We start from the raw sequence: 14,957 nt of genomic DNA, 5'->3' as shown, positions 1-14,957 counted from the left end.
ACCTTGGGTCCTGGGTGGACAGACAGACAACCACTCCATCTGTCTGCTGCAGTCAGAAGAAATGTGGGCGTCCCCTTGGGCTTCTCTTGCACAGAACATTTCCCGTTTATTTGCCATTATCCATCTGTGCTGCTCTGAGGACTTTATTCTTGATTATGTTAATCTTTTAAATTTAATTTGTTATCCCCACTCTAGCCAGGAGGTGGCAGTAATCCACTTTCGTCTGAACGCAACAAAACAGACGAGTGGTTGTTTCCTGTCAGCTTCCGTTGCTACAGCTAGCTGGCTGGACACCGTGACCATTCTCCTCTCAACAAACCAAACTTCCCTTTTTAATCCCCTAAAATGTTTTTAAACCGTTCCGGAGCCACAAAAGTCGACAATAAACCAGATAAAGAAGAAAAGACGAAGTTAGTGCAAGAAGTCCAGCAGCTTTGGGGTTTGTTGAAACAGCGGCTAACTGCTGCTAATGTTTGAGTTACTAGAAGCAGGAAGCTCCCAGAGTGAAAAGAAGAAATTCATGTTTTAACAGAAGTCAAGAATCGAGTCTAAGTGCTGGATGCTGTTTACAAGCTTGATGTTTGCCGCTCCGCAGCAGGTTTGTTCTCCAAGGTTTTTTTTTTTCCGACCAACACTGACTGTAAAAATGCAAAATCTCATCAAGATTTCTTGACAAAATATCTAATTACACTTAGTATAATACAGAATAGGTTAAGTCAAATTGTATAAATAAATGAAGGTGAACATGTGAAAATGTACTTTTTTTGTAATTGGCTAAAAAAAAATCATTTTGAGTTTTTTGAAGCTACTATTAGAAAATGTTACTTCTTTTACAAATTGAAGTGTCTGTAGAGTCTTTCAGAGACCCATGATCCTTTGCACCCAAGGGTGCGGGTTCCGCTGTCATGTACTGAGATAACCTGTACCAGACTTGTGTATTCGCTATCTGCGCATTGTGCAAAAAAATGGCAAGTTTGTTTTGTACCAAGTTTGACTTTTCAGTGTGTGCAAAGCTGATTTCAGTTTATGGAGAAAAATAACCCGCCTGTAAACGTGATTTTGGTCCGCGCACACAGTACGGAACAAACTTTACATTTTTTGTGGACATATGAACAGAATTTATTCACATTAAACCTGATTTTGATCCACACACATGGTAGCTAAACTCAGTACAGAACTCAAAAAAGATCAAACCAGCGTGAAATGCTGTCACCAAAGGTATTAATCATAGGTTAATGTTTGTTTTTCATCCGATCCTATGATGAATCACACCTAGATTAGGTGCCATTGACATACCCATTACAGAAGGTCCCGCTAATTGCGAAGAAACAACAAATCTCAGCGCAACACAATGTTACCGTGGGGCCGTAACTCCCCACATGCACAAAGGATCATGGTTCCCTGATGTTGAGAATAGTGCTGTAGTAATCACAGTCCTATGGTGTCACGGATTGATATTACACCTGTACCAGATTTGTATATGTGCAACTGTGAAAAATGGGATGTTTGTTCTGTACTGAGTTTACCCACAAAGACTGAGAACTGGTTTCAATATATGGAGAAAAATCAAATACAATTCATTTGATTTAAACCCTGTCCAGAGAAAGTATTGCTGAATGAGTCCAGGGAAGCAATATCATTAAGGAATAAAATCAGGATTTATTAACAAATCTGATTTTTGTCCACACACAGAAAGGGTAAACTCGGTACAGAACAAATTTCCCGTTTTTTTGTTTTTTTTGCACATACATACATACAGAGAATATACAAATCTGGTGTGGAGATAATCTCAGTACATGAGAGTGGGTCCCAAATTTTCTGCTACTCTGCCTCACTTCTGGTACGCACGCGCAGTTGTCTGTCCTTTGGTGATAACTTTGACTCATTTGAGGCAGTTGAAGCCGCGATAGCGGTCTTTGAGAAGGCGCAGTCCATTTTGTTTTGGAAGAAGGACACAAGGACTATCGCAGCTTTCAGGAAAAAGTGTAAGAGGTATGCAGTGGGGACACAGTGGCCGAAAAACCTGCAGTACGAAAAGCTTATTTTCTGCAATGTGAAAGGGGGGATGCTAAACTCAAATACAGAAATGCAAAATACACATTTATGGATTGTACCCAAAATGTTTAATAACAAACATTTCCTTGAACATCAAAATGCCACCAGCATCACGGTCAGCATTCAGATCCCCCACTCCACTGTGTAACTTCTTGTCCATCTGTTTCTCTCCCTCTCTCTCTCTTGACGTCATCAAAAAAATTAATTCTTGTATCAAGCACATCAGATGTCTGCACGACAGTTAACTAGCATTTCCCCTCATGTGCCATCGGCACCCAAACTGCACATGTGCACCGAAAGTGAAGGCAGAACATCAGAAAAAGTCGGGACCCGTCGGATGGCACTATAGACACTGCCTTTACAAATAACAGCATCTTAAAAAGCTTATGGTGAGTCAAAGCAAGGTTTGTTTCAGATATGATACAGTTGAGACACTTTCACTGAAGATCTTCAACATGTATTTTTCCTAAAAATAAGTAATTGAAATTGGGATTGTTATGAGATTTTATGTTGTGTGTAATTGGATATTTTTATGAAAAATTGGGGACAAATATACTTGGTAAAAATTTATGTTTTTGCAGTGAACTCTACCACGTCATATTAAAAACCTGTTGGGTTTTTTTTTTTGCCCCCGCTGGCCAAAGGCCTGGAGGGGGATTATGTTGTGGCAAGTTCCATCCATCCCTCTGTTCATTCATCCCAAAAAGGTTATAAGCATTCTGAAATCAACTCCTGTCACATTTTTAGGAGGAATTTTGTGAAACTTGGTGCAAGTCCTTCGTACACCCCTATTCCACAGAACATCATTCTATTACCATCCTCCACAATCCAGAAAAAGTGCATAAATGGCATGAAACGGCTTACTCTGACTTGCCTCCTATCAGGCTGTACCGGCCCGGGCTCTGTGTTTACAGGATGCAGGACTACTTTGTGTTCCTAGGGTGGGAAAAAAAAAGTCAGCGGGTCAGCTTACCGGGCCCCTGCTCTGTGGAACAGTCTCCCTGTGTCACTGAGACAGTCTGATTCTGTGGACATTTTTAAGTCTAGGCTCAAAACGTATTTGCTTTCCATTCTTATGATTAATATTTTATGGCATTACAATTTTTATTGTGCTATTTGCCTTGTTTTTATTTAATCATGTCTTTTAAATTGTGCTTTTTAATCTTACGCATGTAGTTATGCATTTCTCGTGTGCTTCTGAAAGAGAAAAATATTGAATACGTTGTATATGGTAATGAAAGTCCACCTCAAAACATTTTTTTCTTCAATGCATTGAATTTAATTGCTCAATAATTCAACGTACTCTCTCTTTCTATCAAAGCAGCCGGCTGCATGTCAGTTACATGTGTTATTCTTGGTAATGACGAACAGTATCAGAATGGCATTTTCCTGATTTTCATCATGAACATATTGAACAGTCTGACCTTCCTGAGGTGTCTACACATAAACATAAGCATGGAGATCCATACCTAGGCTAACAGTTGTCACGAGATATCCATATTATATCTATGCTACATATAGAAGAACCACACACTTACCTATTTCAGTGCTTTTTACTTTTATTAGATTTTTCTCTTTACCATTTTGTTTCAATCTAGAAAACAAATGGAGGAGTTTGGAGTAATGTTATTGATTATCTATAGATGGCACCACTGATTTGGCTGACTGATTCATAAGTGGTTGGGAGGTGGTGACTCAACTTGCACCGCCTTCCCCTACCCAAAATATAAACAAACAAAAAATACCCAGAAATTAAAAAAAAAAAATCAGACTGTGTGATGCTCTTTAGAGGATCCTTGGGTACCACTAGAATGACTGTGTGAAATGGTTACTTAGGGAGATTCAAATGAGGAGTACCACTTGCTTTTTGAGGTAACATCAGCTACGACTCTGTGGCCATGTGGTGAACTTCCCCAAGTACGATAGAGGGCGTAGTTGCCAAGGATATGCCCATGTATCAGTTCAGTGGCTCCATTTTAGAGGTGGTGTTGAAGTGGTGGTTTACGCAGGTGGTCGCCAAGTGGTTAGTGCGCTTGATTTCATTGTGTAAGGTTCCCGGTTCAAACCCCACTCCTGCCACATTTCTCTATTCGGTACTTCAGTGTCTTCCATAATCCCAAAGCGAGGATGTGGATGGTGTTGATTTAGCGAGTTCACAGGCGATTATGATACACTCTCCCAAGTTGAAAGGGTTATCTCACGGAGGTGTAGCACCTGTGATGGGCTTCTGCTGTGCCCCGATGTTGATTTATTGTCCGTACTTCATGAGATGTGTTTACACTGTGAGTGCTGAGCTCCTGACACTGGAACTCTGCTGAAACCGACCTCTCGTATGAGTTACAGACCGTGAGATTCACAACTGCAATACACCAGATGTAATGTGTAGATGCATCAGGAATGGCATCCGGTGTAAAACCTGCACCAGTTCAACATGCAGATCTCATTTGGTGATCCGAGTGCAAACAGCGGAGCAGCCGAAGGGACTTTCTAGTTTGTTTGGTGGTTTGCTGCCAGCAAGGACCCAGTTCAGTTCTATAGCAACATGCAACACCAGCACATGATTCCAGACACAACCTCAGTAGATTAACACACTGTGTCAGATCCCGCTTTATATCAGGAAACACACCTTAATTAAAAAGAATGTCGTTCCTAATTTTATCCATTTGAATTTTTAATTACAGACATGCAGGAGCCATTTGTGAATAAAGATGGTCTCCCTGAGCAGCAGGTATGGAATCAGAATCTGGACAAAAAGAACTTGGATCCGCCAAACATTAAAGAGGAACAGGAGGAGCTGTGGGTAAGTCAGGAGGGAAAGCAGCTTCATTGGCTGGGGGAGGCTGATGCCATTAAGTTCCTGCTTTCTCTGTTGTCTCTGAAGAATGAGGATGAAGAAAAACCACAGTCATCACAACTTCAGCAAACCCAAAAAGCCAGCAACTCGGCTGAACCCAGAACACTGAAAATAGAAGTTGATGGAGATGACTGTGGAGGATCACAAGCAGCCAGCAACTCACAGCCACGCAGTCATTTCCAACCACATACTGATGGTAATAGTTCTGACTGTTCTCACATTGACACTCATGATATCTGGAGTTAATGGAATGCCTAAATTTGAAACTTTGAAAAGGTGAAAGTACTAAATATTTTTGAAGGCTTGTATAATAGTTTAACAGAGGACCATATTTTCCAGCGTACAAGTTGTACCTGTCCAAAAAGGCCTCTTGGGGGAAGAAAAATAATGTACACAAGTCAGATTGGAGTCAGACTTGTCACATTCAATACTTAAAGGGCATAAGTAAACACTATCTTTTAAACAATTATATGCCTGATTGTCCAGAGGCACTCAAAACAAATAAATAAAAATACCTCCCACTCCTCAAAGTACTATTTTTGGAAAATCTGTCCACCTAATAAACATCACTAGTAATTTGACTACATCCTCCTAAAGCACATTTTAACCATTTTGACATATTTACCGTCAAAGTCTACAAAAAAAAACACTGTAGAAAATTCAGTTTTCCCCCATTCATTTCAATAGAGGACCTCAAGGAGTGTTACCCTTATGTCATCAAAGTGCACATTCCTCACAGCTTCATATTTCTGAGTATTTATCAGCAGCAGGTGAAATCAGGCTAAATTTCCCATGTTTGATTTAATCTTTCAGGGCAGATGACACCAAAAATAAAATGCAATACATCAATATTTTCATAATTCTTTATTTATTTAGAATAACTCATTTGACTTTTTTTTTTAAACTAGTGATACATACTTTAAGGCAACAAGAAGCAAAATTATATTAATCACAGCTTTATTTAAAGCTGTTGTTCCCTCCCCCAAAGTGCCAAAACCCTCGCCCAAGTTTAGGGCAAGAGAGCAGAAATGCATTGCGCGTTGGCAGAAATCAACTTTGAGAGGGAATGGGCGCACTGTTTCTCACCCGCAGCACCTTTTTCCTCGCTCAAGGAGCAGTTTCCTCTGAGTGCGCGCACGTGCAGAGATAATTTGCGCATGCGAAATAATATAATATGGCCAAACGCATTTTTTTACATGAGTGGTTTTAGCACCGACCTGACACCATATCTTTGAGTGTGTCAGAGTCGGGACGACCGACACAGCAAGCAAAAAGCAGAGTTTTACAAACACATTTTTAAATTTTTCTTTTCTTTCAAAATCTGCTCTGAGTGTCTGTGAGTGTCCTCGCTGTGGTTAAACTAAAAATACAGTTGTGCAGACCTGCATGGTGCAGTAACAACAAACATGAATGGTTTTTTTTTACAACCCCCCCCCCCCCCCCCCCACCCAAAAAAAAATACACCTAAAATCTCTTTCTGAGTATGTCAATGTAAAATGCGCTCATAAAACTTTCTTATTCAAACTTTCTACTTCAAATCAGGTCACGCCTTCCACATAAATACACCAATTCTTGATTGTTCCTGCTCAGAGACTGCATACCAGGAGTGAATCCAGACAGAAATAGGGTATTGTGGGGGGCATGTTCCCTCCACAACACCAATTGATTAGTCATCTACTTTTGAATACATTTTTCATGCTGCTAGTACTTATAATAGTAATTTTAACAAATAAAATGTTTAAATCAATATTACTCTGGGTCTAAGTTTGTTACAGTTGAGCTGATAAATTATTTGAACAAAGGAAGATTGAATACTGCAGATGATTTTGGAGGCGGCACCAGAACATGGAGACATAGGCCAGACCAGAATGTGTAGAATAGCGGGGAACCAGAACCAGGCGGTCACAACGGAACTGACAGGAGACAGGAACGCTGAAATGGGAGCAAAACGACAGGTCAAACAACAGAGGTCACAGAGTCAAAAACAAGCACTGATACTGCTATCAGGGAAGATAGACAGAGGTCAGGTTATCACAGAGCTGAACTGAGTTTAACAAGCACTGATACTGCTATCAGGGAAGATAGACAGAGGTCAGGTTATCACAGAGCTGAACTGAGTTTCTGGAGTGGAGAAACCAGGGCTTATATACAGGTGAGGATGATTGTAGACAGGTGTGGAAAATCAGCTCAGTGATGTGGCACCTGGAGAAACAGAAGGGGAGGGGGAGCAGAGTAGAGCAAACAAAAGAGCAATCCGAGATTTCTGGTGTCCTCCATTCCTGATCCGGATCACCTCCAAAATTCAGTGGAGTCTTCTGTGCCCTAATATCTACAACCCCAATTCCATTGAAGTCGGGACGTTGTGTGAAATGTAAATAAAAACAGAATACAATGATTTTCAAATCCTCTTCAACCTATATTCAATTGAATACACCACAAAGACAAGATATTTAATTTGTTCAAACTGATAAACTTTATTGTTTTTGTGTAAATATTTGCTAATTTTGAAATGGATGCCTGCAACACCTTTCAGAAAAGCTGGGACAGGGACAACAAAAGACTGGGAAAGTTGATGAATGCTCAAATAACACCTGTTTAGAACATTCCACAGGTGAACAGGTTAATTGGAAACAGGTGAGTGTCATGATTGGGTATAAAAGCAGCATCCCCAAAAGGCTCAGCCGTTCACAAGCAAAGATGGGGTGAGGATCACCATTTTGTGAGCAACTGCGTAAAAAATAGTCCAACAGTTTAAGAACTGTGTTTCTCAACGTTCAGTTGCAAGGAATTTAGGGAATCCATCATCTACAGTCCATAATATAATCAGAAGATTAAGAGAATCTGGAGAAGTTTCTACGCGTAAGGGGCAAGGCTGAAAACCAACATTGAATGCCCATGACTTTCGATCCCTCAGGTGGCACTGCATTAAAAACCGAAACGCTTCAGAAAACCATTGTCAGTTAACACAGTTCATAGCTACATCTACAAGCGCAAGTTAAAACTCTACCATGCAAAGCGAAAGCCATATATCAACAACATCCAGAAATGCCGCTGCCTTCTCTGGGCCCGAGCTCATTTGAAATAGACAGATGCAAAGTGGAAAAGTCTGCTGTGGTCTGATGAGTCCACATTTCAAATTGTTTTTGGAAATCATGGACCTCGTGTCCTTTGGACAAAAGAGGAGAAACACCATCCAGGTTGTTAGTCACTCAAAGTTCAAAAGCCAGCATCTGTGATGGTTTGGGGGTGTGTTAGTGCCCATGGCATGGGCAACTTACACATCTGTGATAGCACCATCAATGCTGAAAGGTACATCCAGGTTTTGGAGCAACACATGCTGCCATCCAAGCAACGTCTTTTTCAGGGACGTCCCTGCTTATTTCAGCAAGACAATGCCAAGCCACATTCTACACGTGTTACAACAGTGTGGCTTCATAGTAAAGGAATGGGGGTACTAGACTGTCCTGCCTGCAGTCCAGACCTGTCACCCATTGAAAATGTGTGGCGTATTATGAAGCGCAAAATATGACAATGGAGACCCCAGACTGTTGAAATACAAATACTTATTGAGTGTTGTTAGAAGGAAAGGTGATGTAACACAGTGGTAAACATACCACTGTCCCAGCTTTTTTGAAACGTGTTGCAGCATCCATTTCAAAATGAGCAAATATTTGCACAAAAACAATAATGTTTATCAGTTTGAACATTAAGTATCTTGTCTTTGTGGTGTATTCAGTTGAATATAGGTTGAAGAGGATTTGCAAATCATTGTATTCTGTTTTTATTTACATTTTATACAATGTCCCAACTTCATTGGAATTGGGCTTGTATATATAATCTTGTTCAGCAGGAGAACAATTTACTGTTTTCTTAGCTGTCTCCACCTTGTTTTACCTTAAACCCTAGGACACAATCGCAAAAGGATGTGTATAAATAAGGTAGATGGTAAACAGCTTATGATTTGGCTGTGATATGTGAATGAAATTGGTCTATTACGATAACCATGGGGTCAGTTTCAAGGTCACAGTGAGATATTCAAGATATTGTCATTGCCACTTTTGTTAGTGCGATATCTCAAGAACCATTTGACCTATTTCATACATATTTAACATAAGGGTGTACTTGGGTGGACTGGGGGGATATGTCATCTCCTGTTTATAACATCACATGATCACATGATCATTTGTGTGAACAAAGGAATTTAGCGCTAAACGCTCCTTAAAACAGCAGAGCAACTTAACGATCATCTTTTGCACACAGCCTCACTTTGTGAAACACAAAAGTGTGAAAAACTATGATTCAGAATATTTTCATCCTGGTTTTATCCTTGAACAAATTTAATTTACGTTCATCTCTTGTTCAAATAAGACGGCAGTAGCCAGTGGCAGTGGCCATTGGCTAAAGGGATGGACGTTGGAGAATGAACATGAGTTTGTTACAGGATGATCAAGTTGCCATAAAACTTGGGGAAGATATAAGAATATTTTAGGAATTAAATAAAGAAACAACAGAGATTATCCACCGTGTGGGACGCTCCTAAAGCATTCATCAGAGGAACGTTTATAGCCTACAACTCATGGAAGAACACACTTCCATGTGTTCTTCCGGTGTTCATGGCAGTATGAACAGCATTTGCCGCCCGCCACACATTGGCTAAAAGTGCTGAATCTACAACCCCTGGCAAAAATTATGGAATCACCGGCCTCAGAGGATGTTCATTCAGTTGTTTAATTTTGTAGAAAAAAAGCAGATCACAGACATGACACAAAACTAAAGTCATTTCAAATGGCAACTTTCTGGCTTTAAGAAACACTATAAGAAATCAAGAAAAAAAGATTGTGGCAGTCAGTAACGGTTACTTTTTTAGACCAAGCAGAGAAAAAAATATGGAATCACTCAATTCTGAGGAAAAAATTATGGAATCACCCTGTAAATTTTCATCCCCCAAATTAACACCTGCATCAAATCAGATCTGCTCATTGACATTGACCCTATGCCATGACATTGACCCTATGTGTCTTTTTGCAAGGAATGTTTTTGCTCTATGGCAAGATGCATCTTGAAAAATGATTTCATCATCCCCAAACATCCTTTCAATTGTCCAAAATATCAACATAAACTTGTGCATTTATTGATGATGTAATGACAGCCATCTCCCCAGTGCCTTTACCTGACATGCAGCCCCATATCATCAATGACTGTGGAAATTTACATGTTCTCTTCAGGCAGTCATCTTTATAAATCTCATTGGAAAGGCACCAAACAAAAGTTCCAGCATCATCACCTTGCCCAATGCAGATTCGAGATTCATCACTGAATATGACTTTCATCCAGTCATCCACAGTCCACAATTGCTTTTCCTTAGCCCATTGTAACCTTGTTTTTTTCTGTTTAGGTGTTAATGATGCCTTTCGTTTAGCTTTTCTGTATGTAAATCCCATTTCCTTTAGGCGGTTTCTTACAGTTCGGTCACAGACGTTGACTCCAGTTTCCTCCCATTCGTTCCTCATTTGTTTTGTTGTACATTTTTTGATTTGTGAGACATATTGCTTTAAGTTTTCTGTCTCGATGCTTTGATGTCTTCCTTGGTCTACCAGTATGTTTGCCTTTAACAACCTTCCCATGTTGTTTGTATTTGGTCCAGAGTTTAGACACAGCTGACTGTGAACAACCAACATCTTTTGCAACATTGCGTGATGATTTACTCTCTTTTAAGAGTTTGATAATCCTCTCCTTTGTTTCAGTTGACATCTCTCGTGTTGGAGCCATGATTCATGTCAGTCCACTTGGTGCAACAGCTCTCCAAAGTGTGATCACTCCTTTTTAGATGCAGACTAACGAGCAGATCTGATTTGATGCAGGTGTTAGTTTTGGGGATGAAAATTTACAGGGTGATTCCATAATTTATTCCTCAGAATTGAGTGAGTCCATATTTTTTTCCCTCTGCTTGGTCTAAAAAAGTAACCGTTACTGACTGCCACAATTTTTTTTCCTGATTTCTTATAGTGTTTCTTAAAGCCAGAAAGTTACCATTTGAAATGACTTTAGTTTTGTGTCATGTCTGTGATCTGCTTTTTTTCTACAAAATTAAACAACTGAATGAACATCCTCCGAGGCTGGTGATTCCATAATTTTTGCCAGGGGTTGTACTTAACAGAATTTTCAGTTTCAGATTGCCTTTTTCTTAACAAATGTAAAACCCACCACACGTTTCAGTAAGTTGTGTGTGCAGCCAACCACTCACGTCAGGAAACTCATTTACCCATACTGCACTGCAGCATGTGTCTAAATGCTAAAACTAGGGATGTCCCGAGCCAATACTCAGTATCGGTATCAGACGCCAGTACGGCTATTTTGCAAGAATCGGTTGCTATCGGATTTGGGAATGGTATCGGGTCGATTCACGTTAATTTTCAGCGTTGTCGCCCTTTACGACTGCCTTAAACTGAGATGCAACACAAAAACATTGCGCTTACTTCGCAATAGAGATTTGGACTCCACCGCCTAATCACCATAATGCCCACAGAGTTTTTTAATCCAGGAAAACTTCTGTGTGAAGTGCAGCGCTGCTGCAGAGGAGCTGAGTTTGGGGGGTGTTCTGAGCTAAAGTGTGTCTCAGACACCATCAAACAGCTCAGTGAAGCTGACAAACAGTTCAGTGAGGCTGAAAACACGCTGCTGGTTTGCAGCGTGTTTTCAGCCACCACTTATTTCCCAAATCTGATGTTCAGGAAGTGATTGTTTTCCCATTAATACTGGGTTTTGAAATGACTGAAATGCTGGTCAACCACTTGCTTAATGTGACCTGATTTTACCGTGACCAACCTGGAAATGTTTGTGAACTACTTACACTCAACAAAAATATAAACGCAACACTTTTGGTTTTGCTCCCATTTTGTATGAGATGAACTCAAAGATCTAAAACTTTTTCCACATACACAATATCACCATTTCCCTCAAATATTGTTCACAAACCAGTCTAAATCTGTGATAGTGAGCACTTCTCCTTTGCGGAGATAATCCATCCCACCTCACAGGTGTGCCATATCAAGATGCTGATTAGACACCATGATTAGTGCACAGGTGTGCCTTAGACTGTCCACAATAAAAGGCCACTCTGAAAGGTGCAGTTTTGTTTTATTGGGGGGGGGGATACCAGTCAGTATCTGGTGTGACCACCATTTGCCTCATGCAGTGCAACACATCTCCTTCACATAGAGTTGATCAGGTTGTCAGTTGTGGCCTGTGGAATGTTGGTCCACTCCTCTTCAATGGCTGTGCGAAGTTGCTGGATATTGGCAGGAACTGGTACACGCTGTTGTATACACCGGTCCAGAGCATCCCAAACATGCTCAATGGGTGACATGTCCGGTGAGTATGCCGGCCATGCAAGAACTGGGACATTTTCAGCTTCCAAGAATTGTGTACAGATCCTTGCAACATGGGGCCGTGCATTATCCTGCTGCAACATGAGGTGATGTTCTTGGATGTATGGCACAACAGTGGGCCTCAGGATCTCGTCACGGTATCTCTGTGCATTCAAAATGCCATTAATAAAATGCACCTGTGTTCTTCGTCCATAACAGACGCCTGCCCATACCATAACCCCACCGCCACCATGGGCCACTCGATCCACAACATTGACATCAGAAAACCGCTCACCCACACAACGCCACACATGCCATCTGCCCTGGACAGTGTGAACCGGGATTCATCCATAAAGAGAACACCTCTCCAACGTGCCAAACGTCAGCGAATGTGAGCATTTGCCCACTCAGGTCGGTTACAACGACGAACTGGAGTCAGGTCGAGACCCCGATGAGGACGATGAGCATGCAGATGAGCTTCCCTGAGATGGTTTCTGACAGTTTGTGCAGAAATTCTTTGGTTATGCAAACCGATTGTTTCAGCAGCTGTCCGAGTGGCTGGTCTCAGACGATCTTGGAGGTGAACATGCTGGATGTGGAGGTCCTGGGCTGGTGTGGTTACACGTGGTCTGCAGTTGTGAGGCTGGTTGGATGTACTGCCAAATTCTCTGAAACGCCTTTGGAGACGGCTTATGGTAGAGAAATGAACATTCAGTACACAAGCAACAGCTCTGGTTGACATTCCTGCTGTCTGCATGCCAATTGCACGCTCCCTCAAATCTTGCGATATCTGTGGCATTGTGCTGTGTGATAAAACTGCACCTTTCAGAGTGGCCTTTTATTGTGGGCAGTCTATGGCACATCTGTGCACTAATCATGGTGTCTAATCAGCTTCTTGATATGGCACACCTGTGAGGTGGGATGGATTATCTCAGCAAAGGAGAAGTGCTCACTATCACAGATTTAGACTGGTTTGTGAACAATATTTGAGGGAAATGGTGATATTGTGTATGTGGAAAAAGTTTTAGATCTTTGAGTTCATCTCATACAAAATGGGAGCAAAACCAAAAGTGTTGCTTTTATATTTTTGTTGAGTGTAAAATTACAATGGGATACTTAAATCCTGAATGTTGATTTGGGTGCCCAAGTGGTTCAGGTTTATATTGGCTCAGTATTAGCTTAGTACAGTCTAAGCCATTGCATTCTCACTGATATGTGATAAAGCAGCACTGGCATGCCATGTTAAAATAGTTTTATTTTACCGCATGACATATTATCATAGAACCTCATTGTTTTGAATTACACAGCTATTGACAGATTTATTCTGCTATTGAATATCAGTTAAAATAAGTTTAATTGAATATTGTTCAATTAGTTTACTGTGCAGGGCAGGATGGTGAATTAGTGGTTAGTACTGTGGCCTCACAGCAAGGTCATCATGGGTTCAATTCCCACTTGTGGCTTTCTGTGTGGAATTTGCATGTTCTCCCCGTGTTTACGTGGGTTCCCTCCAGGTGGTCCAGCTTCTTTTCACATCTAAAGACATGCAATTTAGCCTGAATGGTAACTTTAAATTGTCTGTAGAGTGAGGGAAGTAAGTATTTTATCCACTGTTGATTCATTAATTCACATTTTATTGCATGAAATAAGTATTTGATCACTGACCATCCAGCAAGAATTCTGGCTCTCACAGACCTTTTAGTTTTTCTTTAAGAAACCCTCCTCTTCTGCACTCTTTACCTGTATTAATTGGTCCTGTTTGAACTCGTTACCTGTGTGAAAGACACCTGCCCACAGACTCAATCACACTCCAACCTATTCACCATGGCCAAGACCAAAGAGCTGCCTAAGGACACCAGGGACAGAATTGCAGGAATGCCTACTCCTGGCACAAGCGCTGCTCTCCTATTGGTCATTTAGAAGCAGGAATTACTACTCCTAAATGGTGGCAGTATCCAGCCTAATTTGGGCCGGTTGTCAGGCTAGGGTGTACCCTGCCTCACGCCCTGTGACTGCTGGGATAGGCTCCAAGCCCCTTGTGACCCTTGACTAGAGTAAGCGGTAGAAGATGAGTGAGTGAGTTAGTGTCCTAGCTGTGACTTCTATGTCATGAATGGAAAGTTATTGGAATGGAAATGAGTACAGTTTTTTCCTGCTATTATTACCCTCCCTCTGTGTAAATATATAAAATACAAAAAAAAAAAAAAAAAATGTGAGCACATAGGGACTTTTTATTATATTCTTCCCCAAAATTGTGCTCACATTGCACCATTTTGTAGCTAATTTAAAAAAAAAAACTTTTCCCTGGGAGGCCCCCGGACCGCCACCTGAGAAAGGGACAGCCCTCCCAAACCCTTCCTATCGTTGGTACTCGCAGTCCATTGACATTTTCAAACTTTTTCACCTCACCCTACTTATGTCTTGGGAAGACTGCTGACTTAACAGATGTCCAGAAGACACTAATTGACACCTTTCACAAGGAGGGTAAGTCACAGAATCCCATTGCTCCAAGGGCTGGTTGTTCACAGAGTGTAGTGTCAAAGCATAGTCATAGAAAGTTGACTGGAAGGCAAAAGTGTGGTTGGAAAAGATTCACAAGCAACAAGGATGAACACCTTGAGAAGATTGTCAAAAAAAAAAGCAAAGCTGATTGACGAACTTGGGGGAGCTTCACAAGGGGT

At 41.0% G+C, this 14,957-nt stretch overlaps 1 protein-coding gene across 4 annotated transcripts in view; it reads left to right on the top strand.

The window, feature by feature from the left end:
* The first annotated feature begins 259 nt into the window (after positions 1-259).
* LOC117530488 (gastrula zinc finger protein XlCGF57.1-like) overlaps positions 260-14,957 on the top strand; it is a 66,908-nt gene continuing 52,210 nt past the window's right edge. For 3 of the 4 annotated variants that reach the window (XM_034193401.1, XM_034193404.1, XM_034193403.1), the window contains exons 1-3: positions 260-598; positions 4,737-4,855; positions 4,937-5,105. In XM_034193401.1, coding sequence (XP_034049292.1) covers positions 4,739-4,855; positions 4,937-5,105 — 286 coding nt within the window. In that variant the 5' untranslated portion in view covers positions 260-598; positions 4,737-4,738. The remainder of the gene's footprint in view (positions 599-4,736; positions 4,856-4,936; positions 5,106-14,957) is intronic. The other variant, XM_034193402.1, reaches the window with a different exon arrangement.

Source organism: Thalassophryne amazonica, chromosome 18, assembly GCF_902500255.1.
Source record: "Thalassophryne amazonica chromosome 18, fThaAma1.1, whole genome shotgun sequence".
NCBI lineage: Eukaryota > Metazoa > Chordata > Actinopteri > Batrachoidiformes > Batrachoididae > Thalassophryne > Thalassophryne amazonica.
The sequence above is the reverse complement of the archived record's forward strand: the minus strand, read 5'-3'. Positions and strand labels throughout refer to the sequence as shown.